This window comes from Oncorhynchus mykiss, chromosome 16, assembly GCF_057628025.1.
Source record: "Oncorhynchus mykiss isolate SJ-2025 chromosome 16, ASM5762802v1, whole genome shotgun sequence".
Classification (NCBI taxonomy): domain Eukaryota; kingdom Metazoa; phylum Chordata; class Actinopteri; order Salmoniformes; family Salmonidae; genus Oncorhynchus; species Oncorhynchus mykiss.
Window position 1 is genome coordinate 12902728 of NC_143037.1, and position 27596 is coordinate 12930323.

General features: G+C 40.5%; 1 protein-coding gene across 4 annotated transcripts in view; it reads right to left on the minus strand.

Moving 5' to 3' along the window:
- Positions 1-27596, minus strand: part of LOC110491369 (cGMP-dependent protein kinase 1) — a 187088-nt gene that overhangs the window by 51798 nt on the left and 107694 nt on the right. For all 4 annotated transcript variants that reach the window (XM_021564758.3, XM_021564757.3, XM_021564756.3 and 1 more), the window contains exons 4-5: positions 15129-15234; positions 8430-8493 (exon numbers count right to left, since the gene is read on the minus strand). In XM_021564758.3, the coding sequence (XP_021420433.1) occupies positions 8430-8493; positions 15129-15234 (170 nt within the window). The remainder of the gene's footprint in view (positions 1-8429; positions 8494-15128; positions 15235-27596) is intronic.

Below are 27596 nucleotides of genomic sequence, written 5' to 3' on the forward strand. Positions count from 1 at the left end.
CCCTTCCATCTTATGTAGGGCAAGTGAACAACAAACCTGGTTTCAATAAACAAATTAAATAACACCTCACAGCACAACGCCTCTCCCTCATGTGACCTTCTTGTTGTGTGTGTGTACTGACACGTATGTGTAACTCATAGATGCACACACACCCTACATGTTCATGTTTTTAAATGTATGGAAATTGTAAAGTCTTTTGTCTGTAATGTATTTTTCGTTTTGTGTCAGACCCCAGTAAGACTAGATGTCGCTAATGGCGATCTTAATAAATCAAATCATATCCCTCCCTCCAACTGCTCAGATGTGGTCAGAGAGAAAAAGGGCAAGCGATTCTGACATCTGATGCTGGGGAATGAGTAAATAAACTTGAAGCCTTTTAATTTCATGTTGTGCTAATTTAATAATAATATAATATTACTATATTACATATTCTACATGTAATTTATGTTGTCATTCATTCTCCCCTGACCGCTACCCCCTATTGTGTAGCAGTGAGCTGTTCTAAAGGACTAATCAGGGACGACCCTCACAGGTTCCCATCCTGCCACTTCACTGAGCAGCAGCAGCCCAGGGTCTGGTCCGTCAGGTTTCAGTGTTCCAGCCACAACGTATCAAATGACCTGCTTTTATTCCCCACTGTTTGGTTTTCAGAGTGGCAGGAAGGCAACTGAACCTCTGTGCAGGCGGCACTGCATTAACTTGGACTTTGTATTTATTATGGATCCCCATTAGCTCCACCAAACTTGGACTTTGGTGGAGGGAGTAATGAAACACAGTAGGGATGTTTTTTTAATTAAAAAGTACTAAAGTACATTAGCCATGATAAATAGGTCTGATGTAAAAGTAGATGTATATAATACGTCACAGATCAATAGTACCAGGTTTTTATTGATTGATGGCAGCTGACAGCTTTGAATTTCATGTCAAAGGTTGGGTACATCAAGAAGACAGAGATCAACATGAGCTGGAAGCCTGGCCCCCAGATTCATTTAAAATAGACAGCAGAACCATTTCAATAAAGATGGAGCGAAGCAGAGGGTCATGAATCGGAAATGAGATTCCACGGTATAATGGGCAGGCTTATCAAGGGGAAATTACGGCCTGTACTGTATGTAGCATCGCTATGCATCAAATCATACATAAATAAATAGTATTGAAAGAGTAAATCCTATTTCTAATAATCTACAATCAACGATGATTGACAGGTTGCGGGAAAATTTCATTTTTCATTCCTCTCACTCTCTCAGCCTGAGACTATCGATTGGTAATAGCTGCTTAATTCTCCTCCTCCTTCTTCCATGTTTGAGGACACAGCAGCTTGTGAGGATCGCAGAACACGACGGGAGTCGAGACAAGTCGTCCCACACATTAACGCAACCCTCACACATCAGCTGGAAAACAGTGAACTCTTGACATGCTCTGCTCTGCTCCGTATGGGCCAGAACAGACAGTGTGGGAACGGGGAACGTCTTGAATTAAAAATAAACCTCTACTCCCAACCCAACCGCTGCCTGCCTAGTCACACATGCATAGTAGGATCTTGTAGGTTTGATACCACCATGATTAATACCGGCAATGCTTACATTCTTTATTCTTTACCAGGACTGTGTGTTCTTCCTGCTCTGGAATGACTGTAAGTGACACTAAACAAACACAGCTCACTGATTGACTTTTAGAGAGTAAAGAGTGTTTATGCGAGTCAGTATATATTTACCTGACAGGCTGGTCAGGGAGGAACAGTCATCATCAGTAACTAAGGTGAGCTATCTTTCAACAGCACTTTCAAAGTTTCTTCCTGTGCTTTAGTTTATTTTTAGGCCTGGGAGAAAATGTCACCGTTATTCATTGAAGCTGCATGGGAAAAGAAATCCATTAAGATGGAGAAGAAAGAAAGAAATGGCTAGTTTAAAGGGAAAATGACATTTTGGGCTGACACAGACTTCGTTTTGTCTTTCTCCCAAATTGAAACATACCACCTGTGTCATGAGCGGTTTCTGCCAAGGAATGAGCTTTACAATGAGTAGAAGACAGATATGTGTCCCTATAAACTACACAGCATGAATAGTGAATATAACTGCATATAACATCATAACACCTTTTTAATCTCACTTTAAAAGATGAATTGAGCATTGATGAAAGTGAACTTATCAGACAATTCTTATGTTCATTATGAAAGGTGGCTAGAACTTCAAACAGTAATCTTGGAGGTGTAATGGGTATTTCTCACGATGCATTTGGCAAATCAGTAAAGGAAAGGGACGGCATGGTTGAAGTACGATGATGAAAAGGTGCCCTCACAGACGCAGAACATGTTGCTACACAACACTGAATTACTTCTTTACTTCGTGGCATTACTTATCTACCACTTTGTTTTACACTAATCAGTTCCTTTCTGACATGGGGCACCCCTATCTCCTTTGGTTTCCATGTGGAAAGAGAACCCGATACCTACTCTTCTGTTCTGTTATACAGAGACTGTTAGCTGATATGGGTGGTGAGTTTGGTACCCTGCCCAGCAGTGCTTGACTTGGGAAGGAGCACACTGGAGTAGAGTACCAGCACCTCAGATGTTCTACTGCTTGAGCTCCTGGACCTCTAATAGGACGTACACTGTATTCAGAAAGTATTCAGACCAATTGACTATTTCCACATTTTGTAGCCTTATTCTAAAATGGATAATCTCATCAATCTACACACAATACCCCACAATGACAAAACAAAAACAGTTTTTTTTATGTTTGCAAATGTATACATTTTTTTTAATATACAGTATATATATATATATATAAGTATTCAGACCCTTTACTCAGTACTTTTGTTGAAGCACCTTTGGCAGCAATTACAGCATCGAGTCTTCTTGGGTATGATGCTACAAGCTTTTCACACCTGTATCTGTGGAGTTTCTCCCATTCTTCTCTGCAGATCCTCTCAAGCTCTGTCAGGTTGGTTGGGGAGTGTCACTGCACAGCTATTTTCACATCTCTCCAGAGATGTTTGATCGGGTTCAAGTTCGGGCTCTGGCTGGTTTGTTACTATGGGATATTGTGCGTAGATTAATGAGGAATTGTTTTTATTGAATCCATTGTAGAATAAGGCTGTAACGTAACAAAATGTGGAAAAAGTCTGAATACTTACCGAATGCACTGTACATAAACTCAAAAGTACGGTGGAGCTCCTGTATCTAAATATAAACACCACCGACAACCAAAATGAGTACCGGCACCTATTTCAGTCCAAGTCAAACTGATGCCCAGTCATCCGTTGCCATAGAAACCACGCCGCAGGGTTCTGTCAAAGTTTTTTTTTTATTGTGTCTGTCACCGCACTATGCTGTTATTTTACACTGACTGAAGCGGGAAGACAAAGTAAGAAACAAACTGATGCCATTTGAAAAAAATCTATATGTGAGCATAGACTGGCCAGAAACCACACCGTAATAATAATTATAATGCTACATGGGACTTATACAGCGTTTTCAAGTCACTTTACAAGTGTAGAAACGAAACAAACAGATGAAAACAAGACCACAACAGGAAGAAACACAACATGAAACAAACAGATGAAAACAAGACCACAACAGGAAGAAACGCAACATGAAACAAAGAAACGGCTAGGGACTTAAGAAGGTAAAAGAGTGGGATGTTCTAGTGTATGAATCAGCAAGCAGGTGTGTGTGGGTGTGTGTGAGAGAGAAAGAGAGAGATAGAGAGAGTGTGTGTGGGAGAGAGGGTGTGTGTGTGTGTGTGTCGGGGGGGGGGGGGGGGGGGCTCCAGAACTTTGGAGGAATACCATGAGACTCCTGTGTTTTAAAGTAGATTCTCCTGTAATCATGGAGGAAAGCCTGAGTGTTCTCCCTATAGATATCTCACAGGAGTCCTTATCCCACACTGCAAGGCTGTAGGAGATTGTTCCATAATCCAGCCACTTGAGAAGCCTCCATGGCACGTCTTTCGAGGAAAACATTACTACTTGAATGCATAAGTATTAGTCTAAGTATGCACCGACTACACACACACAGTCCTTTATATGCAAACATCTTCACTGCTTTTTACCTGACATGATGACTGACAGTAGTAATGAGATAAATCTTTCTGAGGTTTAAACGAAATGCCATGCGTCATAGATGTTGTTGTAACGTTGGGTTTTGCTGAGGTTCCTAATGTTCTCGTCCGTAACCTGCACTACTGGGTTTCCTCATTTAAATCATTTTAGTGCAGTATTTGTTTATTATTTTAGGGTACACTGAAGCTAAACACTACTGTAGTTAGTCAGAGGCAAAAAACACAGCACATACTGTACCCAGAGAGGATTGTGTTAACACTGAGATGCAACACCTTAACGTTGATAACTATGCAATTACAGTGCCTTGCGAATGTATTCGGCCCCCTTGAACTTTGTGACCTTTTGCCACATTTCAGGCTTCAAACATAAAGATATAAAACTGTGTTTTTTTGTGAAGAATCAACAACAAGTGGGACACAATCATGAAGTGGAACGACATTTATTGGATATTTCAAACTTTTGTAACAAATCAAAAACTGAAAAATTGGGCGTGCAAAATTATTCAGCCCCTTTACTTTCAGTGCAGCAAACTCTCTCCAGAAGTTCAGTGAGGATCTCTGAAGGATCCAATGTTGACCTAAATGACTAATGATGATAAATACAATCCACCTGTGTGTAATCAAGTCTCCGTATAAATGCACCTGCACTGTGATAGTCTCAGAGGTCCGTTAAAAGCGCAGAGAGCATCATGAAGAACAAGGAACACACCAGGCAGGTCCGAGATACTGTTGTAAAGAAGTTTAAAGCCGGATTTGGATACAAAAAGATTTCCCAAGCTTTAAACATCCCAAGGAGCACTGTGCAAGCAATAATATTGAAATGGAAGGAGTATCAGACACAAATCTACCAAGACCTGGCCGTCCCTCTAAACTTTCAGCTCATACAAGGAGAAGACTGATCAGAGATGCAGCAAAGAGGCCCCTGATCACTCTGGATGAACTGCAGAGATCTACAGCTGAGGTGGGAGACTCTGTCCATAGGACAACAATCAGTCATATATTGCACAAATCTGGCCTTTATGGAAGAGTGGCAAGAAGAAAGCCATTTCTTAAAAATATCCATAAAAAAGTGTCGTTTAAAGTTTGCCACAAGCCACCTGGGAGACACACTAAACATGTGGAAGAAGGTGCTCTGGTCAGATGAAACCAAAATTGAACTTTTTGGCAACAATGCAAAACGTTATGTTTGGCGTAAAAGCAACACAGCTGAACACACCATCCCCACTGTCAAACATGGTGGTGGCAGCATCATGGTTTGGGCCTGCTTTTCTTCAGCAGGGACAGGGAAGATGGTTAAAATTGATGGGAATATGGATGGAGCCAAATGCAGGACCATTCTGGAAGAAAACCTGATGGAGTCTGCAAAAGACCTGAGACTGGGACGGAGATTTGTCTTCCAACAAGACAATGATCCAAAACATAAAGCAAAATCTACAATGGAATGGTTCAAAAATAAACATATCCAGGTGTTAGAATGGCCAAGTCAAAGTCCAGACCTGAATCCAATCGAGAATCTGTGGAAAGAACTGAAAACTGCTGTTCACAAATGCTCTCCATCCAACCTCACTGAGCTCGAGCTGTTTTGCAAGGAGGAATGGGAAAAAATTTCAGTCTCTCGATGTGCAAAACTGATAGAGACATACCCCAAGCGACTTACAGCTGTAATCGCAGCAAAAGGTGGCGCTACAAAGTATTAACTTAAGGGGGCTGAATAATTTTGCACGCCCAATTTTTCAGTTTTTGATTTGTTAAAAAAGTTTGAAATATCCAATAAATATCGTTCCACTTCATGATTGTGTCCCACTTGTTGTTGATTCTTCACAAAAAAATACAGTTTTATATCTTTATGTTTGAAGCCTGAAATGTGGCAAAAGGTCGCAAAGTTCAAGGGGTCCGAATACTTTCGCAAGGCACTGTAACTATATGACATTTTTTAAATCATACTTTCACATCTAGGCAAATCACCATGACAGCAAACTATTTGCAAGAAACTAAAGTTTCCAATTCCTCGTCATTACCTTAATTGTATGTTTCACTGCTGCTCAAATTCAATCAATTCCTCGTCATTACCTTAATTGTATGTTTCACTGCTGCTCAAATTCAATCAATTCCTCGTCATTACCTTAACTGTATGTTTCACTGCTGCTCAACTTAACTCAATTCCTCATTACCTTACCTGTATGTTTCACTGCTGCTCAAATTAAATAAATTCCTCATCATTACCTTAACTGTATGTTTCACTGCTGCTCAACTTAACTCAATTCCTCATCATTACCTTAACTGTATGTTTCACTGCTGCTCAAATTAAATAAATTCCTCATCATTACCTTAACTGTATGTTTCACTGCTGCTCAAATTCAATCAGTGCTGCTACGCAATTATCAACAGTAGATCTGTCTAATACATTTTCTCTATCATGTGAACAACAATATGAAGCACAGACAGAAAATCACTGCACAGTTACAAATGTTAATTAATGGACTAATGGCTATTTGTGAGAAAGGGGTGACATTTGGGTGAGGAGATTGTCCGTGTTGTGTCGTTCCATGGTGAGGCTGCATAAAGTCTGATAGATTCCAGCGTCTTCTGGCGATGTATACAGGTACACACATAATCACACACACGCACGAATGCACGCACACACAACACACGCGAACAACATGCAAAGACACATCGGCAGTGATCTCACCTACACCACACTGAATGTCAGCATATTTATCACCAGCCCCCTTTGGAGCACCCTTCAACTGTTTGAACATTCTGTGTTTTCCCTCATGTTTTATTTCAGTCATTCAGCGAACAGATCTAGACTGATAGTGTCTTGGTAGTCAGTGGGGCATTCTGGGTCTGAAGATGGAAATAAAACATGAGTTCTAGTTTTATTCATCTGAAACTATACGGCACTATGGATTGGATTTGGTGTGATGTGACCAAATACTGTTTAATCAGATGAATCATAACTAAGACGTATGTTTTCCCTTTGCATGTCATTCTATTATTGCTCTGTAAGGGGTTGAAGAAGTCAGGTTGACTCAGAAGCTGCAGTTGGAGCCAATTAATTCTGAGGCCAACGCATTAAAAAACAAAACATGGTTTGATATATAGGCTGGTTGAGGAATAAGGATGTGTGTCCTTAAAAATTGAACTAATCCTCTATTGATCCAATAGATTAAAATAACCATGAAATAATGTATTTGATTCCTTTGTGATTTTTTTGTGGTCATACTTAACTTGACTATGATAGATAAAGTCTGCCGCAAATGATATTGTTCTCGTTTTAATGACCAAATGTTCTTTGGAAACCAGTTATACTGGAGGTCAAGTCATCTAATTAACTTGGAACAGCAGAGAGATTCTTGCTGTAAATAAACAAGCATAAAGATTTAGGAGGTGAAGGACTGTAGAGACTTGATGTAATATGTCCGCGTTTCTCAAGTGATCCTAAGGACCCCCGTACCACCGTTTTGGGAAACATCTGCATGCCAATGAATAGTAAGATGATTAGTCCATCTGCTCTGAGGATGGGATTACACCTGGAATTGCTCCCTCTCACTCATGAACCACAAAGTAGACACTGTTTATTATAATATTCTGATCAGGACCAGAATGGTTTTTCTGACCATGTGACGAGACTAGGAATACTTCTGGGCGCTGGTTATAGTCTAGTTTACAGTTATTCTCGGTCATGTCATGTGGTCATGAAAATCTCTTGAGTCTTGCCTCGGAGGCAGAACTGAGAGATTTCCGCTAGATCGGCCAACTGCAAAGTCCAAATTGGCTATAAAATGTATGGACTTAATTTAAGGTTAGGGTTAGGCATTAGGGTTAGCAATGTTGTTAAGGTTATGGTTAGGTTTAAAATCTGATTGTATGACTTTGTGGCTGTGCCAGATAGTGACCACTCTGCAGAGCTGCCTTCAGAACACGATGCATGACGAAAAAAACGCCAATTCTGAGACTGTATTGCAGGCAGAGTTAGCTCAGACGTTGTCGCAGTGAGTTTTACCTCAGGTTGTGTCTGGTGAGTTATTGACTACAGATAAGAACTCAAATCAATTCAAATGGCTCTGTCAGACCAGGACAGGAGACCTGAAATGCACGTCCACTACTATGAAGACTGCAATGACTACAAATTGCAGCTTAGTTACATTTCCAGAGAAACCTATTTTAAAATGTGAATACCCACAGTATAATAATCATTACGATTTATCGAGGCAATCAACTCTTCATCATGTAATGATATGGTTCATAATTTAGGGAAATGTAAAAGTCAATGAAACAGACGTAAACTCATCAGCACCCATTGCCACAACCCTTTTAAATCGAGGTAACTTCGCAAAGTTCCCCAAGGACACTTAGGAAACTCACCTCTTCCATCACGTCAGCAAGCTTGCTGAGTATTTCTTCTGAAAGGCCTTGGAATGTTGGAACACTGTTGGGGAAGAGGTAGAGAGTGAGAGTTAGTTGTTTTGGAGCCTTCAGACACCAATGTGAAGCCAACAGTTCATGCTGTTCCTGGCTGGTTGACAGTACTAGGTGCTGTGGAGCTTCATGACTTGCAAAGCATCGCCCACCACAGCGATAAACACTGTTTATTCACATAAATCACACATCGTCAATATTCTCTCTGTTTTCTGTCGTTCTGTTATCTATCTCAGTAAGTAAGCCAAAATACACAATGCACTAGCAGAGCAGGTATGCAGCATTTATGTAAAAAAACAGCACAGCACGTTGCATGACAGAGTGGAGTCTGTATGACTGATTACAGGGAGGGAGAAAAAAAACACCAGGGAAAACCACATAATGTACGTACATAGACACAGCTGTGGCAGCACCCTTATGGAAAAAGCACATCCCATTTCACGTGATCACATATGATCTTGTGTGATCACATGTGATCACGTAACAACATATACAGCAACATGTGAAGGAACATGTGCCAACATAAAACTCCACATATGATTACATGTGAGAGCACATGTGAGAACATGATCTCATGTGAAATTAATGTGAAATAAAAATGACAACATGGGGATGCAACATTTCAACACGTGATAACATGAAATGACATTTGAGCACATGTGAAAGCCGAGTTATAAAATGTTGTTTAGAATACTTTACTTCAAAAAGCAACTATTTACATTAATTCAATTTAAACAGTCATGGTCCAGCTAAACAAAGGTGTTAATGGACAACATGCTGAATACTTTGGATTCAACCTCAATTGGGATTTGAACTCATAACCTCTTAATTTCTAGCAACCTGAAGTTCTTGCTGAACCACCAGGTCTATGGACATTGTGGAGATTGGCTATATATTTATTGTCAAGAACACATTTATACACTTTGCCTAAAGTGGCAGTAAAAATCAGGTAAATATATACAACAACTTGAAGGTGTTATTTCTATAAAATGACAGTATGCTGCTGTATTCTGATTTCAATTACGGTAAAATCTTGTATAGTAAATAACATTTAGATGGGATTGAACTAATAACCCCTTGCTCACTACCAACCTGTAATGTCCTGTTACAGTGCAGCTACACCAACAGATCCGTGAGTAGAAAAGAGATATGGCCACAGACTTATTGGCAAGAGCGGATCTGCACTTTGGTCAAAGCTGCCCGGAATCAAGTAAATAACTGTACAATTGTCACCACCAATGTAACAACGTAAAACTAGCAGTGCCCAAAGACACTTGATTTAAAGTATACAATAATTCTTTGGGGTTAGAATTTGCAACCACTTGGTTGGGAGAGCATCAATGTTGCTGCAGCGCTTCCAGGTTCAAACTAATTACTTGGAACTATACTGAACAAAACTATAAATGCAACAACTTCAAAACTGTAACCGAGTTATAGTTGATATGGGGCCGGTTGAACGTACTGAAATGAATACTCAAGAGCTGCACTGTTTAGATGCCAATTCCAAGCTCCCTTAAAACTTGAGACATCTGTGTGACAAAACGGCACATTTTAGAATGGCCTTTTATTGTCCCCAGCACAAGGTGCACCTGTGTAATAATCATATTGTTTAATCAGCTTCTTGATATGCCACACCTGTCAGGTGGCAAAGGAGAAATTCTCACTAACAGGGATGCAAACAAAATTTGAGAGAAATAAGCATTTTGTGCATATGGAAAAAGTCTGGGATATTTTATTTCAGCTCATGAAACATAGGACCAACACTTTACATGATGCGTTTATATTTTTGTAGCACACTCTTAAAAAAATAAGAGTATGGTTGGGGTACAGTGTTGTTCCCTGGGGTACAAAATTGTCAAAGGTACACTAAACAGCTACACATATAAACTCACATGGTCCAGTTCAGTACCTGTAGATATAGGAGATTTTTCTACCCAATATTTTAAATGTAAGGTACGATCATCACTGCATTTTAAAATATACAGTGCCTTTAGAAAGTATTCAACCCCCTTGACTTTTTGCACTTTGTTACATTACAGCCTTATTCTAGAATGTGTTACATCGTTTTCCTCATCAATCTTCTCACAATACGCAATAATAACAAAGCAAAAACAGGTTTTCAGAAATGTTTGCCAATTACTGTGAAATGTACTAAAACCCACTTGCAACCAGTTGATAGCCAGTTATTGGAAGTTAAGCATTAACTTCCTGTGAACCAGCTCCCATTAAGCTTTTGGAATATGCACAAAAAACCTCTCAACAGTGCCGCTCTTGCGTGTCACAACTGCTTACTAAAATTGAAAAACTGACAGTGTCAAAAGAGATGCTCCACCTTCTTTAACATAACCATAAAAGCACTTAAACGTGTTGAACATTTCCAATGACAGTTTTAGACCATGCCCCCAAATATGCTAATGAGTCCCCGCCAGCACATTGCCTCCACCTACATTTCAAAGTACAGTAATGATTGTACCTAATCCTGCATTACTAACCAAGTGGGGAGTGGGACTTCTCCCATATGCTGACCTCTGACACCACCTATTAAGGAAATTACCTCGATAACAGCATTTCCGGCAGTTAAATGTAATAACAAAACATTATTTATGAAAAGCAATCTATTAATATGGTTTTTGAACTCCGTCATGTGTTTATGGTTGACGCAGCTTGTTGGCCATTCGCCAATTGGCGTTTCTCAACGAGTTCAAAGTACATACAGTAAATGCAAGTGGTATTTACGACTTCACAACTGCTAAATTTCCACCTCCCACATGGTTACGAACGCAGCATTATATGTATATTGGGTATACAAATTTACCATTATAATAGATTATGGGCACATGTACCCTAAAAGGTACTGATGTGAGTTCCTATGTGTAACTCTGAAGGTTCCTTACCTGTACCTTTGACCTTTTTGTACACCAGGAAACAAAACTGTCCAAAAGTGTGTACTATCTTGCACATAACAAAAGAGTGCCATCTGCATTGCTATTTTAGTTATCAGTTATTCTGACTATTCTAAATCCCAGATAAGGACATGTTGAATAATAATTACTGCATAAATAAACCACAATGTAAGCATGTAGGTCAAAGTGTGTCAAATAACTGAGTTGAAGAAAAAATAAGTTGAAGACTCATTTTTGTTTGCAGGGCATTACCTGTGAAATCTCATGTTAAAAATTGAATCCACATGTAAAAGCTTATGATTTCACATGTGCAAAACGTGTAATTCAACATTCAAAAGGCACTCGCACATCTCAGCTATCTTTTTTGCAGGTGCATCGTAACATGTACAAAACGTGGAAATGTCACGTGAAATCATGTGATTTTTCCAACCAATTATTGTCTGTCTTAAACCCCCTCTCTAACACCAGCATCATCTGAAGTGGGAAAGTGTGTGCAGTAGTCAGTAGTAAACCAGTAGTAAACCAGTAGTAAGTCAGTATTAAACCAGTAGTAAGTCAGTATTAAACCACTAGTAAACAGTAGTAAGTCAGTAATAAACCAGTAGTAAACATGTAGTAAGTCAGTATTAAACCAGTAGTAAACAGTAGGAAGTCTGTAATAAACCAGTAGTAAACCAGTAGTAAGTCAGTATTAAACCAGTAGTAAGTCAGTATTAAACCACTAGTAAACAGTAGTGAGTCAGTAATAAACCAGTAGTAAACCTGTAGTAAGTCAGTATTAAACCACTCGTAAACAGTAGTAAGTCAGTAATAAACCAGTAGTAAGTCAGTATTAAACCAGTAGTAAACCAGTAGTAAGCCAGTATTAAACCAGTAGTAAGTGAGTATTAAACCACTAGTAAACAGTAGTAAGTCAGTAATAAACCAGTGTTAAACCAGTAGTAAACCAGTAGTAAGTCAGTATTAAACCAGTAGTAAGTAAGTATTAAACCAGTAGTAAACAGTAGTCAGTATTAAACCAGTAGTAAACCAGTAGTAAACCAGTAGTAAGTCAGTAATAAACCAGTAGTAAATCAGTATTAAACCAGTAGTAAGTCAGTATTAAACCAGTAGTAAACAGTAGTCAGTATTAAACCAGTAGTAAACCAGTAGTAAACCAGTTGTAAGTCAGTAATAAACCAGTAGTAAATCAGTAGTAAGTCAGTATTAAACCAGTAGTAAACAGTAGTAAGTCAGTAATATACCAGTAGTAAACAGCAGTAAATCTGGATTAAACCAGTAGTAAACAGTAGTAAGTCAGTAAGAAACCAGCAGTAAACCAATAGTAAGTCAGTATTAAACCAGTAGTAAGTCAGTATTAAACCAGTAGTAAACCAGTAGTAAGTCAGTAGCAAACCTGTAGTAAACAGTAGTAAGTCAGTAATAAACCAGTAGTAAACCAGTAGTAAGTCAGTATTAAACCAGTAGTAAGTCAGTATTAAACCAGTAGTAAACAGTAGTAAGTCAGTAATGAACCAGTAGTAAACATGTAGTAAGTCAGTATTAAACCAGTATTAAACAGTAGGAAGTCTGTAATAAACCAGTAGTAAACCAGTAGTCAGTCAGTATTAAACCAGTATTAAACAGTAGGAGGTCTGTAATAAACCAGTAGTAAACCAATAGGAAGTCAGTATTAAACCAGTAGTAAACAGTAGTAAGTCAGTAATAAACCAATAGTAAACAGTAGTGAGTCAGTAATAAACCAGTAGTAAACCAGTAGTCAGTCAGTATTAAACCAGTAGTAAACATTAGTCAATATTAAACCTGTAGTAAACCAGTAGAAAGTCAGTAATAAACCAGTAGTAAACAGTAGTAAGTCAGTAATAAACCAGTAGTAAACAACAGTAAATCAGAATTAAACCAGTAGTAAACAGTAGTAAGTCAGTAATAAACCAGTAGTAAAGCAGTAGTAAGTCAGTATTAAACCAGTAGTAAGTCAGTATTAAACCAGTAGTAAACCAGTAGTAAGTCAGTATTAAACCAGTATTAAACCAGTAGTAAGTCAGTAGTAAGTCAGTATTAAACCAGTATTAATCCAGTAGTAAACCAGTAGTAAGCCAGTATTAAACCAGTAGTAAGCCAGTAGTAAGTTAATAGTAAGCCAGTAGCAAGTCAGTAGTAAGCCAGTAGCAAGCCATGGCTCAGGGTTTGAATTTAAGGTTGGGCCTTAGAGCAGCTGCCAATCATACTAAGCGTTTCAGGAAGGAGATGTTTACATACCTCTGGCATGCTCTCTCCTCAGTGAGAGAGACCTCATTCACACACACATTCACGGAAACGCACACACACAAAATCTGGCAGTTTGACAACATCCAAGTCTCTTTGCTACTATGGAACCACTGTAGCTTGTTACCAGGGGAACTACTCCTTCAGAAATATAATTGATGTGTTTGATATTTGACATTCTGTATTGAAGATAAGAACTGCCAGAAGCTACTTCTCAAATATTATGACATAAAAGCCATGAACACTTGATCAAGGCACTAAACCCTAAGTGCTCTTGTTAGTCGCTCTGGTTAAAAGCGTCTTCTAAATTACTCAAATGTAAACGTGCACCAGCTGGCTGTAGCTGCCAATGCATGGGGAGAAAGGCATCTTATGCTAACACTAAAAGCTGACTTCATCCAAATCAATTTCATAATTTCTTGCGTGTGACATCATCGGGTCCTTGCAATAAAGGGCAACAGCAGGGCCTCCGGGAGGAGAGGTGCTGTCAATAAAACATTCTCCTCGGTCTTCCTCGATGATCTATTTCAGTAGTGGAGACTGGAGGAAACTCCAGTTCCAACCACTTACACAGTCATTGAGAAATCACAGAAGGCATGCTAAAGGCTCTGTGTATGCAGATCAGTACTGTACTTGAGGACGTGTGTTGAATGAGTATTTGTGGTCAAACAGATGTTGTGGACTTTCCATCTGAATCACTACAGTTGATCACGGGGTGGGAAATCTTCATTCGGGGATGACGATGTCCTTTGTTGTTGTTGCGGCATCCTAAGGGTTTGCCTGCTCAGAACGGGGGAATTTAATCATGATCCAACCTTTTCTGGAGGAGGCTACTGTATTTCAACATTACCTTCTAGTCAGAGTACACACAAATGGCCCATATAAGTGTAAATCTATTGGTCTGGCTCATATAAGTGTAAATCTATTGGTCTGGCTCATATAAGTGTAAATCTATTGGTCTAGCTCATATAAGTGTAAATATATTGGTCTGGCTCATATAAGTGTAAATCTATTGGTCTGGGACGTCAAACGTTTGTTGGCTTTAGAGCAGAAAACCCACTAGTGAACCTACAGTATTATACTGTATATTAAACACATAAAACAGGTTTTAAGATAGAAATCGTCAGGTCTGAAGCTGAAAAATGAAAAGCTGGATTACACTCAGCTGTGTAAACAGAAAGAGGGCATAGTGTGATGATGATCAATAAACTGGTGCTTTAATATCACCAAGTGGTAATAAATTCATTTAGTGTAAAATACCTGAAGAGTCCAATCACCTGATCCTCATTTGAACATGCATCCAGCAAATGTCTTTGTTGACATCAGGGACAGGAAAAGGGAAGAGGGGGAAGGTGAATCTGTGACTGTCAGAGACTGTCACTCAAAACACAGCCCTTGCACGAATGGCATCTTAAGGGAGGTGGAGGACAGAGAGAGAGAGAGAAAGAGGGAGAGATAGAGAGAGAGAGGAGCCCACCTCTTTAGAAACTCCATGTATTCGGCATGTTTGATGAGGCCTGTCCTCATCATAATGGTCTGGAAACACTGGCGGTCGATGGCCCATAACTTCACATTAGTGAGGGCTGAGGAAGAGACAACAAAATATACATTAGACCGAGAAAATAACGACTTTTAGATCACAGGATGTAACAGTCTTATATAATGACAGAATATCAAGAAACGGACAATATAACATTTAATCAATAACATTTTGAAATGTAAATCTAATTAAAACCCTGTGCAGTACACTCATACACTCTTAGAAAAAAGGGGGAATCTAAAAGTTATTCGGCTGTCCCAATGTACTGTAGAAGCCTTTCCACAAAGGATTCTACCTGGAACCCAAAAGGGTTATTCTACGGGGACAGCCGAAGAACCCTTTCGTAACCCTTTTTTCTAAGAGTGTATCATTGTATCACCGAAACTGCTATGCAGATCATCAGTCATACAGTATAAAAGCAACTTCTGTGGTTAAATTCAAGTCAAGTCATTTGGAACTGGATCAATAATCCTTCATACCACCACCACCGATGTCTACAAATGATTACCATTTATACCACCACCACCAATGTCTACCCATGATTACCATTCATACCACCACCACTGATGTCTACAAATGATTACCATTTATACCACCACCACTGATGTCTACAAATGATTACCATTTATACCACCACCACCAATGTCTACCCATGATTACCATTCATACCACCACCACTGATGTCTACAAATGATTACCATTTATACCACCACCACTGATGTCTACAAATGATTACCATTTATACCACCACCACTGATGTCTACCCATGATTACCATTTATACCACCACCACCGATGTCTACCCATGATTACCATTCAAACCACCACCACTGATGTCTACCCATGATTACCATTTATACCACCACCACCAATGTCTACCCATGATTACCATTCATACCACCACCACTGATGTCTACAAATGATTACCATTTATACCACCACCACTGATGTCTACAAATGATTACCATTCATACCACCACCACTGATGTCTACAAATGATTACCATTTATACCACCACCACTGATGTCTACAAATGATTACCATTTATACCACCACCACCAATGTCTACCCATGATTACCATTCATACCACCACCACTGATGTCTACAAATGATTACCATTTATACCACCACCACTGATGTCTACAAATGATTACCATTTATACCACCACCACCGATGTCTACCCATGATTACCATTCATAACACCACCACTGATGTCTACCCATGATTACCATTTATACCACCACCACCGATGTCTACCCATGATTACCATTCATACCACCACCACTGATGTCTACCCATGATTACCATTCATACCACCACCACTGATGTCTACAAATGATTACCATTTATACCACCACCACCAATGTCTACCCATGATTACCATTCATACCACCACCACTGATGTCTACAAATGATTACCATTTATACCACCACCACTGATGTCTACAAATGATTACCATTTATACCACCACCACTGATGTCTACCCATGATTACCATTTATACCACCACCACCGATGTCTACCCATGATTACCATTCATACCACCACCACTGATGTCTACAAATGATTACCATTTATACCACCACCACTGATGTCTACAAATGATTACCATTTATACCACCACCACTGATGTCTACCCATGATTACCATTTATACCACCACCACCGATGTCTACCCATGATTACCATTCAAACCACCACCACTGATGTCTACCCATGATTACCATTTATACCACCACCACCAATGTCTACCCATGATTACCATTCATACCACCACCACTGATGTCTACAAATGATTACCATTTATACCACCACCACTGATGTCTACAAATGATTACCATTTATACCACCACCACTGATGTCTACAAATGATTACCATTTATACCACCACCACCAATGTCTACCCATGATTACCATTCATACCACCACCACTGATGTCTACAAATGATTACCATTTATACCACCACCACCGATGTCTACCCATGATTACCATTCATAACACCACGACTGATGTCTACAAATGATTACCATTTATACCACCACCACCAATGTCTACCCATGATTACCATTCATACCACCACCACTGATGTCTACAAATGATTACCATTTATACCACCACCACCGATGTCTACCCATGATTACCATTCATAACACCACCACTGATGTCTACCCATGATTACCATTTATACCACCACCACCGATGTCTACCCATGATTACCATTCATACCACCACCACTGATGTCTACCCATGATTACCATTTATACCACCACCACCGATGTCTACAAATGATTACCATTCACACCACCACCACTGATGTCTACCCATGATTACCATTCATACCACCACCACTGATGTCTACAAATGATTACCATTCATACCACCACCACTGATGTCTACAAATGATTACCATTTATACCACCACCACTGATGTCTACAAATGATTACCATTTATACCACCACCACCAATGTCTACCCATGATTACCATTCATACCACCACCACTGATGTCTACAAATGATTACCATTTATACCACCACCACCGATGTCTACAAATGATTACCATTTATACCACCACCACTGATGTCTACAAATGATTACCATTTATACCACCACCACCAATGTCTACCCATGATTACCATTTATACCACCACCACTGATGTCTACAAATGATTACCATTCATACCACCACCACTGATATCTACCCATGATTACCATTTATACCACCACCACTGATGTCTACCCATGATTACCATTCATACCACCACCACTGATGTCTACCCATGATTACCATTCATACCACCACCACTGATGTCTACCCATGATTACCATTCATACCACCACCACTGATGTCTACCCATGATTACCATTCATACCACCACCACTGATGTCTACCCATGATTACCATTCATACCACCACCACTGATGTCTACCCATGATTACCATTCATACCACCACCACTGATGTCTACAAATGATTACCATTTATACCACCACCACTGATGTCTACCCATGATTACCATTCATACCACCACCACCGATGTCTACCCATGATTACCATTCATACCACCACCACTGATGTCTACAAATGATTACCATTTATACCACCACCACCGATGTCTACCCATGATTACCATTCATACCACCACCACCGATGTCTACCCATGATTACCATTCATACCACCACCACCGATGTCTACAAATGATTACCATTTATACCACCACCACTGATGTCTACCCATGATTACCATTTATACCACCACCACCGATGTCTACCCATGATTACCATTCATACCACCACCACTGATGTCTACCCATGATTACCATTCATACCACCACCACTGATGTCTACCCATGATTACCATTTATACCACCACCACTGATGTCTACCCGTGATTACCATTTATACCACCACCACTGATGTCTACCCATGATTACCATTCATACCACCACCACCGATGTCTACCCATGATTACCATTCATACCACCACCACTGATGTCTACCCATGATTACCAGTCATACCATCACCACCGATGTCTACCCATGATTACCATTCATACCACCACCACCAATGTCTACCCATGATTACCATTTATACCACCACCACTGATGTCTACCCATGATTACCATTCATACCACCACCACCGATGTCTACCCATGATTACCATTCATACCACCACCACTGATGTCTACCCATGATTACCATTCATACCACCACCACCGATGTCTACCCATGATTACCATTCATACCACCACCACTGATGTCTACCCATGATTACCATTCATACCACCACCACTGATGTCTACCCATGATTACCATTCATACCACCACCACCGATGTCTACAAATGATTACCATTCATACCACCACCACCGATGTCTACCCATGATTACCATTCATACCACCACCACCAATGTCTACCCATGATTACCATTCATACCACCACCACCGATGTCTACAAATGATTACCATTCATACCACCACCACCGATGTCTACCCATGATTACCATTCATACCACCACCACCAATGTCTACCCATGATTACCATTCATACCACCACCACCGATGTCTACAAATGATTACCATTCATACCACCACCACTGATGTCTACCCATGATTACCATTCATACCACCACCACCGATGTCTACCCATGATTACCATTCATACCACCACCACTGATGTCTACCCATGATTACCATTCAAACCACCACCACTGATGTCTACCCATGATTACCATTTATACCACCACCACTGATGTCTACCCATGATTACCATTCATACCACCACCACCGATGTCTACCCATGATTACCATTCATACCACCACCACTGATGTCTACCCATGATTACCATTCATACCACCACCACCGATGTCTACCCATGATTACCATTCATACCACCACCACCACCAATGTCTACCCATGATTATCATTCATACCACCACCACTGATGTCTACCCATGATTACCATTTATACCACCACCACTGATGTCTACCCATGATTAACATTTATACCACCACCACTGATGTCTACCCATGATTACCATTCATACCACCACCACTGATGTCTACCCATGATTACCATTCATACCACCACCACTGATGTCTACCCATGATTACCATTCATACCACCACCACTGATGTCTACCCATGATTACCATTCAAACCACCACCACTGATGTCTACCCATGATTACCATTTATACCACCACCACTGATGTCTACCCATGATTACCATTCAAACCACCACCACTGATGTCTACCCATGATTACCATTCATACCACCACCACTGATGTCTACCCATGATTACCATTCAAACCACCACCACTGATGTCTACCCATGATTACCATTTATACCACCACCACTGATGTCTACCCATGATTACCATTCATACCACCACCACCGATGTCTACCCATGATTACCATTCATACCACCACCACTGATGTCTACCCATGATTACCATTCATACCACCACCACCGATATCTACCCATGATTACCATTCATACCACCACCACTGATGTCTACCCATGATTACCATTCATACCACCACCACCGATGTCTACAAATGATTACCATTCATACCACCACCACTGATGTCTACCCATGATTACCATTCATACCACCACCACTGATGTCTACCCATGATTACCATTTATACCACCACCACCGATGTCTACCCATGATTACCATTCATACCACCACCACTGATGTCTACCCATGATTACCATTCATACCACCACCACTGATGGTGGTCAGTCAGCAAGTTTGAAAAAATATACTTTTCTTAAAGGGCATACTCTCAAATCATCATCATTATTTAACACAGCGAGTGCAAAGAGAGATACTAAGAGAGATACTAAACTCCTACACACCCACAATGACCGCTGTGTTGGATCTTGTCAGTGAACCCAAATTGATTTCCTTTCATGCTACACAGATGAAGGAGTCTTAGACTGGATGACAGGGGCGACAGAGGAGGAATAGGACCATAAAATAAAGTGGTGATCCTAACTGACCTAAGACAGGTAATTTTTACTAGGATTAAATGTCAGGAATTGTGAAAAACTGAGTTTAAATGTATTTGGCTAAGGTGTATGTAAACTTCCGACTTCAACTGTATATCTGAGAATCTAATATAAGCCAAATTATACGTAAAATATATCACCACCTATAATAAGACTATACAAGCATCCTATTAAAACGTCTGACTCCATAAAGACGATTTAGCAATATCCAAGAGATTATTTTTGAGTTACAGGATTTATCTCGTTATTAATGATTAGATCAAGAAAAGGCATGAAAGGCATCACATTTGATTCCACTAGGGTTGAAATTATTCAGTACTGCCAATATATTGGCACGCATGAGAAACAAATCCAAGATGATGTTAATTCTGGAGCTCGCTGTGTTTTTAATTGCACATAGCAATCCAACGATGAACATGCTCGATACCAACTGTAAAGTCCCAGACGAGATCAGAGCACAAAATTGAGCAGTTGCTGTCAAAACTTCAAGCAAAAATGAGCACGGTCTGACTAGGTCACGTATACATGACACACAGAGAGATTTGTTGGAACAGAGCCCAAATAAGCCCCAAAGCGACACATCTGACTCGGATACAGATAGCAGGATGGACACACAGTCCACGTCGCTCTCTATTGTACGAGTGGGCCAAGCTACTAAAATAGCCTCAATTGCAGCTATTGGGACTTGCACAGAGGCTAATCGCAACCAACCCACAAAGCATTGTTGTGATTTCTGTAAAAATGCAGCCTGCCTGCCCACAGAGCAGAAGAACCTATTCTGTTAGATGTTGTCACAGTTGTCACCGAAGAGTTCATACGATGCAGAAATTTAGGGATTTAAAGAGGGGTCGACCACTTCCATTCTATTTACTTCATAGGGTACATTTGGAGCTTTCTCCTAAAATGTTGGATGTTAATTATTTTGACGATGATGTGTTAATCATTGCATCCTTTGTAACCCAATATATTCCTATATATATACTATATTCCTTTGTCATGGCTATATAGGTTAATTTTGTGAATGTGCTTTCTTTGATGTATAGGGAGTGCCAGACAAATGTTAATGTCTCCTGTTAAGACACAAAGTGTCAAGTTCTGACCTTTATTTCCTTTGTTTTGTATTTATTTAGTATGGTCAGGACGTGAGTTGGGTGGGCAGTCTATGTTTGTTTTTCTATGATTTGGGTATTTCTATGTTTCGGCCTAGTATGGTTCTCAATCAGAGGCAGGTGTTATTAGTTGTCTCTGATTGAAAATCATACTTAGGTAGCCTGGGTTTCACTGTGTGTTTGTGGGTGATTGTTCCTGTCTCTGTGTTTGCACCAGATAGGACTGTTTAGGTTTTTACTGTTCTTGTTGTGTTTAGTCTGTTCATGTATCTCTATGTCTTTATTAAAAACATGAATAACTACCACGCCGCATATTGGTCCTCTGATCCTTTTTGCCTCTCCTCTTCGGAAGAAGAGGAGGAAATCCGTTACACAAAGAATATTTTGTTGTTCTTTGCATGGTACATATGGCTATGTCCATCTGTACAGTCATGCCCAAAAGTTGAGAGAATGACACAAATATGAATTTTCACAAGGTCTGCTGCCTCAGTTTGTATGATGGCAATTTGCATATACTCCAGAATGTTATGAAGAGTGATCAGATCAATTGCAATTAATTGCGAAGTCCCTTTTTGCCATGCAAATGAACTGAATCCCCCAAAAACATTTCTACTGCATTTCAGCCCTGCCACAAAAGCACCAGCTGACATAATATCAGTGATTCTCTCGTTAACACAGGTGTGAGTCTTGACGAGGACAAGGCTGGAGATCACTCTGTCATGCTGATTGAGTTCAAATAACAGACTGGAAGCTTCAAAAGGAGGGTGGGGCTTGGAATCATTGTTCTTCCTCTGCCAAACATGGTTACCTGCAAGGAAACACGTGCCGTCATCATTGCTTTGCACAAAAAGGGCTTGACAGGCAAGGAAATCAACCATTTATCGGATCATCAAGAACTTCCAGGAGAGCAGTTCAATTGTTGTGAAGAAGGCTTCAGGGCGCCCAAGAAAGTCCAGCAAGCGCTAGGACCGTCTCCTAAATTTGATTCAGCTGCGGGATCGGGGCACCACCAGTACAGAGCTTGCTCAGGAATGGCAGAAGGCAGGTGTGAGTGCATCTGCATGCACAGTGAGGCGAATACTTTTTGGAGGATGGCCTGGTGTCAAGAAGGGCAGCAAAGAAGCCACTTCTCTCCAGGAAAAACATCAGGGATAGACTGATCTTCTGCAAACATTTCTCTGATGAATCCCCTTTCCGATTGTTTGGGGTATCCGGAAAAAAGCTTGTCCGGAGAAGACAAGGTGAGCACAACAATCAGTCCTGTGTCATGCCAACAGTAAAGCATCCTGAGACCATTCATGTGTGGGGTTGCTTCTCAGCCAAGGGAGTGGGCTCACTCACAATTTTGCATAAGAACACAGCCATGAATAAAGAATGGTACCAACACATCCTCCGAGAGCAACTTCTCCCAACCATCCAGGTACAGTTTGGTGACGAACAATGCCTTTTCCAGCATGATGGAGCACCTTGCTATAAGGCAAAAGTGATAACCAAGTGGCTCGGGGAACAAAACATCAATACTTTGGGTCCATGGCCAGGAAACTCCCCAGACCTTAATCCCATTGAGAACGTGTTGTCAATCCTATAGAGGTGGGTGGACAAACAAAAACCCACAAATTCTGATTCTCCAAGCATTGATTGTGCAAGAATGGGCTTCCATCGGTCAGGATGTGGCCCAGAAGTTAATTTGTCACCAGGAGTTAATTTCGATTGCAAAGGTCTTGAAAAAGAAGGGTCAACTCTTTGCATCAACTTCATGTAATTGTCAATAAAAGCCTTTGACACTTATGAAATGCTTGTAATTATACTTCAGTGTTCCATAGTAACGTCTGACAAAAATATCTAAAGACACCGAGGCAGCAGACTTTGTGTGTATGTATGTATTTGTATTTCTAGATCTGCTACGAAAAGTCATTGCCTTTCTTCACACAAAATGGCCTTAGAACCTTCCTCATTGGTATGCTAATGTTCGGTGCTGTAAACAAAGATGCTACATGTAATTTTCAAATTGCTTGTGAACCAGTTGCTGAATTTTTTTTAAACTTAAATTCATGAATTGTTCTTGATTATTTCATAATTCTGGCTATTTTGTTATTTTCTAGGCAAATCAATGTTCTCTCAAAGGGATGAGAGTTTTATTTCAAAATATACTGTTTTTATGATGCAGTGATCTCTGATCATCTTTTATATTCATCTGACTGGTTTGATAAAACCACATATGAAGTTGATATTTACCAATCCAATTAGATGAACAGACTATTTTATGTTCATAGAAATATGAATTGATCTGTGTTGTCTTGGTTTACCTTCAGTACTGTGTTTTTCTCGCACAAGAAGAATGGAGCATTCCTTTTTAGCAGGGAAGGTAGAGACGGTGTACCTAAGGACATTTGCCTGTCTAAAGAATGACAATGCTACCCGCAGAAAAGACACTCCTGAAATGATGCTGCTAGGGCCATGACCTGCCGGTCTCCCGATTGTCTACAGTGACTAAAGTGCTGTCCGTCTGGTTTGGAACACTTCTGTCTGATCCAGAATCAGATGTGTTCAGGGAAGGATTATGTAGTGTGGCCCAGCCCCCGAAGTGACTCTTATCAACTGTAAGCAAGGTTTCCTCTGTGTTGTCATAGGAACGCCACATTATCTCTCCAACCCCCTCTTATCTGGGAAGCAGAGGTTCAGTTGTCTTGACATCTTGTTGGTCTGATATCTGATTGGAGGTTAACTTCACAGGAATACTATTGGTCAACTCAGATTTTTTTAATCCAAATAACTCAGATGTTATAAAAAAGGGTCTCAGATTCATTGTCTCTTTCTCTTTGTTCCTAACCAACAGTGGTGAGATTCTCTTTCTCCCTCTACTCCAGGGACTGTCAGGCTATGATTTCTCTTTCTTTCTCCCTCTTTGATCATGACTAGAATAATGTATTTTAACGAAAAGTATTGTCTTGTAACTTAAGCTTCATATGTATAATGTTATCATTCATTTTGCAATGATATTAAATATCTGCCTTTGACATAGACAATTCTTATTCCTTTATTGACCTTCCAATTCCTGTAACTCAGCTATAGTCTCTTGGATATTGCTAAATCATCTTTATCAAATCAAACTTTATTTGTCACATGCGCCGAATACAACAAGTGTAGACCTTACCGTGAAATGCTAACTTACAAGCTCTTAACCAACAGTGCAGTTCAAGAAGAGTAAAGAAAATATTTACCAAATAAGCTAAAGTAAAAAATTATAAAAAGTAACAACAATAACGAAGCTATATACAGGGGGTACCGGTACCGAGTCAGTGTGCGGGGGTGCAGGTTAGAGGTAATTTGTACATGTAGGTAGGGGTGAAGTGACTATGCATAGACAATTAACTGTGAGTAGAAGCAGTGTAGAAAACAAATGGGGGTCAATGTAATAGTCCGGTGGCCATTTGATTAATTGTTCAGCAGTCTTATGGCTTGGGGATAGAAGCTGTTAAGGATCCTTTTGGTCCTAGACTTGGTGCTCCGGCACCGCTTGCCGTGCGGTAGCAGAGAAAACAGTCTATGACTTGGGTGACTGGAGTCTCTGACAATATTATGGGCTTTTCCTATGACACCCATGTGAAGACACTTGCCAGTTGGTATGGCCTTTAGCTCGATGCGGATGTTGACTGTAATCCATGGCTTCGTACATACGGTCACTGTGGGGATGATGTCGTCGATGCACTTATTGATGAAGCCGATGACTGAGGTGGTATACTCCTCAATGCCATTGGATGAATCTCGGAACATATTCCAGTCTGTGCTAGCAAAGCAGTCCTGTAGCGTAGCATCCTCATCATCTGACCACTTCCGTATTGAGCGAGTCACTGGTACTTCCTGCTTTAGTTTTTGCTTGTAAGCAGGAATCAGGAGGATATAATTATAGTCAGAGGGCGGGGGAGAGCTTTGTATGCATCTCTGTGTGTGGACAAAAGGTGGTCTAGTGCTTTTTTTCCTCTGGCTGCACATGTGACATGCTGGTAAAAATGTGGTAAATCTGATTTAAATTTGCCTGCATTAAAGTCCCCGGCCACTAGAAGCGCCGCTTCTGGGTGAGCATTTTCTTGTTTGCTTATGGCCTTATAGAGTTGGTTGAGTGTGGTCTTCGTGCCAGCATCGGTCTGTGATGGTAAATAGACGGCTACGAATAATATAGATGAGAAGTCTCTTGGTAGATAGTGTGGTCTACAGCTTATCATAAGGTACTCTACCTCAGGCGAGTCAGATAAACATGTCAATAGGTTAATTCGTCTTTGTATGGGTCGCATGTGAGGTCAATAGGCTAACTGCATAGTCTTAATATGGGTCGCATGTGAGGTGTCTAGAATAGTCATATACACTACCATTCAAAAGTTTGGGGTCACTTATAAATGTCCTTGTTTTTTAAAGAAAATCTAAAAATGTTATCCATTAAAATAATATCAAATTGATCAGAAATGTTGTTAATGACTAATGTACTTGGAAATGGCTGATTTTTATGGAATATCTACGCACAGAGGCCCATTATCAGCAACCATCACTCCTGTGTTCCAATGGCACGTTGTGTTAACTAATCCAAGTTTATCATTTTAAAAGGCTAATTGATCATTACCCTTTTGCAATTATGTTAGTACAGCTGAAAACTGTTGTCCTAATTAAAGAAGCCATAAAACTGGCCTTCTTTAGACCAGTTGAGTATCTGGAGCATCAGTATTTGTGGGTTCGATTACAGGCTCAAAATGGCCAGAAACAAAGAACTTTCTTCTGAAACTCGTCAGTCTATTCTTGTTCTGAGAAATTAAGGCTAACAGACACCTCACAAGTCCTGGCAGTTTCATTAAATAGTACCCGCAAAACACCAGTCTCAACGTCAAAAGAGAAGAGGTGACTTGGGATGCTGGCCTTCTAGGCAGAGTTGCAAAGAAAAAGCCATAAGCATTCAGACCCTTTGCTCAGTACTTTGTTGAAGCACCTTTGGCAGTGATTACAGCCTTGAGTCTTCTTGGGTATGATGCTACAACACCTGTATTTGGGGAGTTTCTCCCATTTTTCACTGCAGATCCTCTCAAGCTCTGTCAGGTTGGTTGAGGAGCGTTGCTGCACACCTATTTTCAGGTCTCTCCAGAGATGTTTGATCGGGTTCAAGTCCGGGCTCTGGCTGGGCCACTCAAGTCCATTCAGAGACTTGTCCCAATGCCACTCCTGCATTGTCTTGGCTGTGTGCTTAGGGTGTTGTCCTGTTGTAAGGTGAACCTTTGCCTCAGTCGGAGGTCCTGAGCGCTCTGGAGCAGGTTTTCATCAAGGATCACTCTGTACTTGCCTCCATTCATCTTTCCATAGATCCTGACTAGTCCCCCAGTCCCTGCCACTTAAAAGGATCCCCACAGCATGATGCTGCCACCACCATGCTTTACCACAGGGATGGTGCCAGGTTTCCTCCAGACGTGACACTTGGCATTCAGGCCAAAGAGTTCAATCTTGGTTTCAGGACTCTCAGCCTTCTTGTTTCTCATGGTCTGAGAGTCTTTTAAGTGCCTTTTGGCAATCTCCAAGTGGGCTGTTATGTGCCTTTTACTGATGAGTAGCTTCTGTCTGACCACTCTACCATAAAGGCCTGATTGGTGGAGTGCTGCAGAGATGGTTGTCCTTCTGGAAGGTTCTCCCATCTCCACAGAGGAACTCTGGTGCTCTGTCAGTGTGACCATTGGGCTCTTGGTCACCTCCCTCACCAAGGACCTTCTCCCCCGATTTCTCAGTTTGGCCCGGGCGG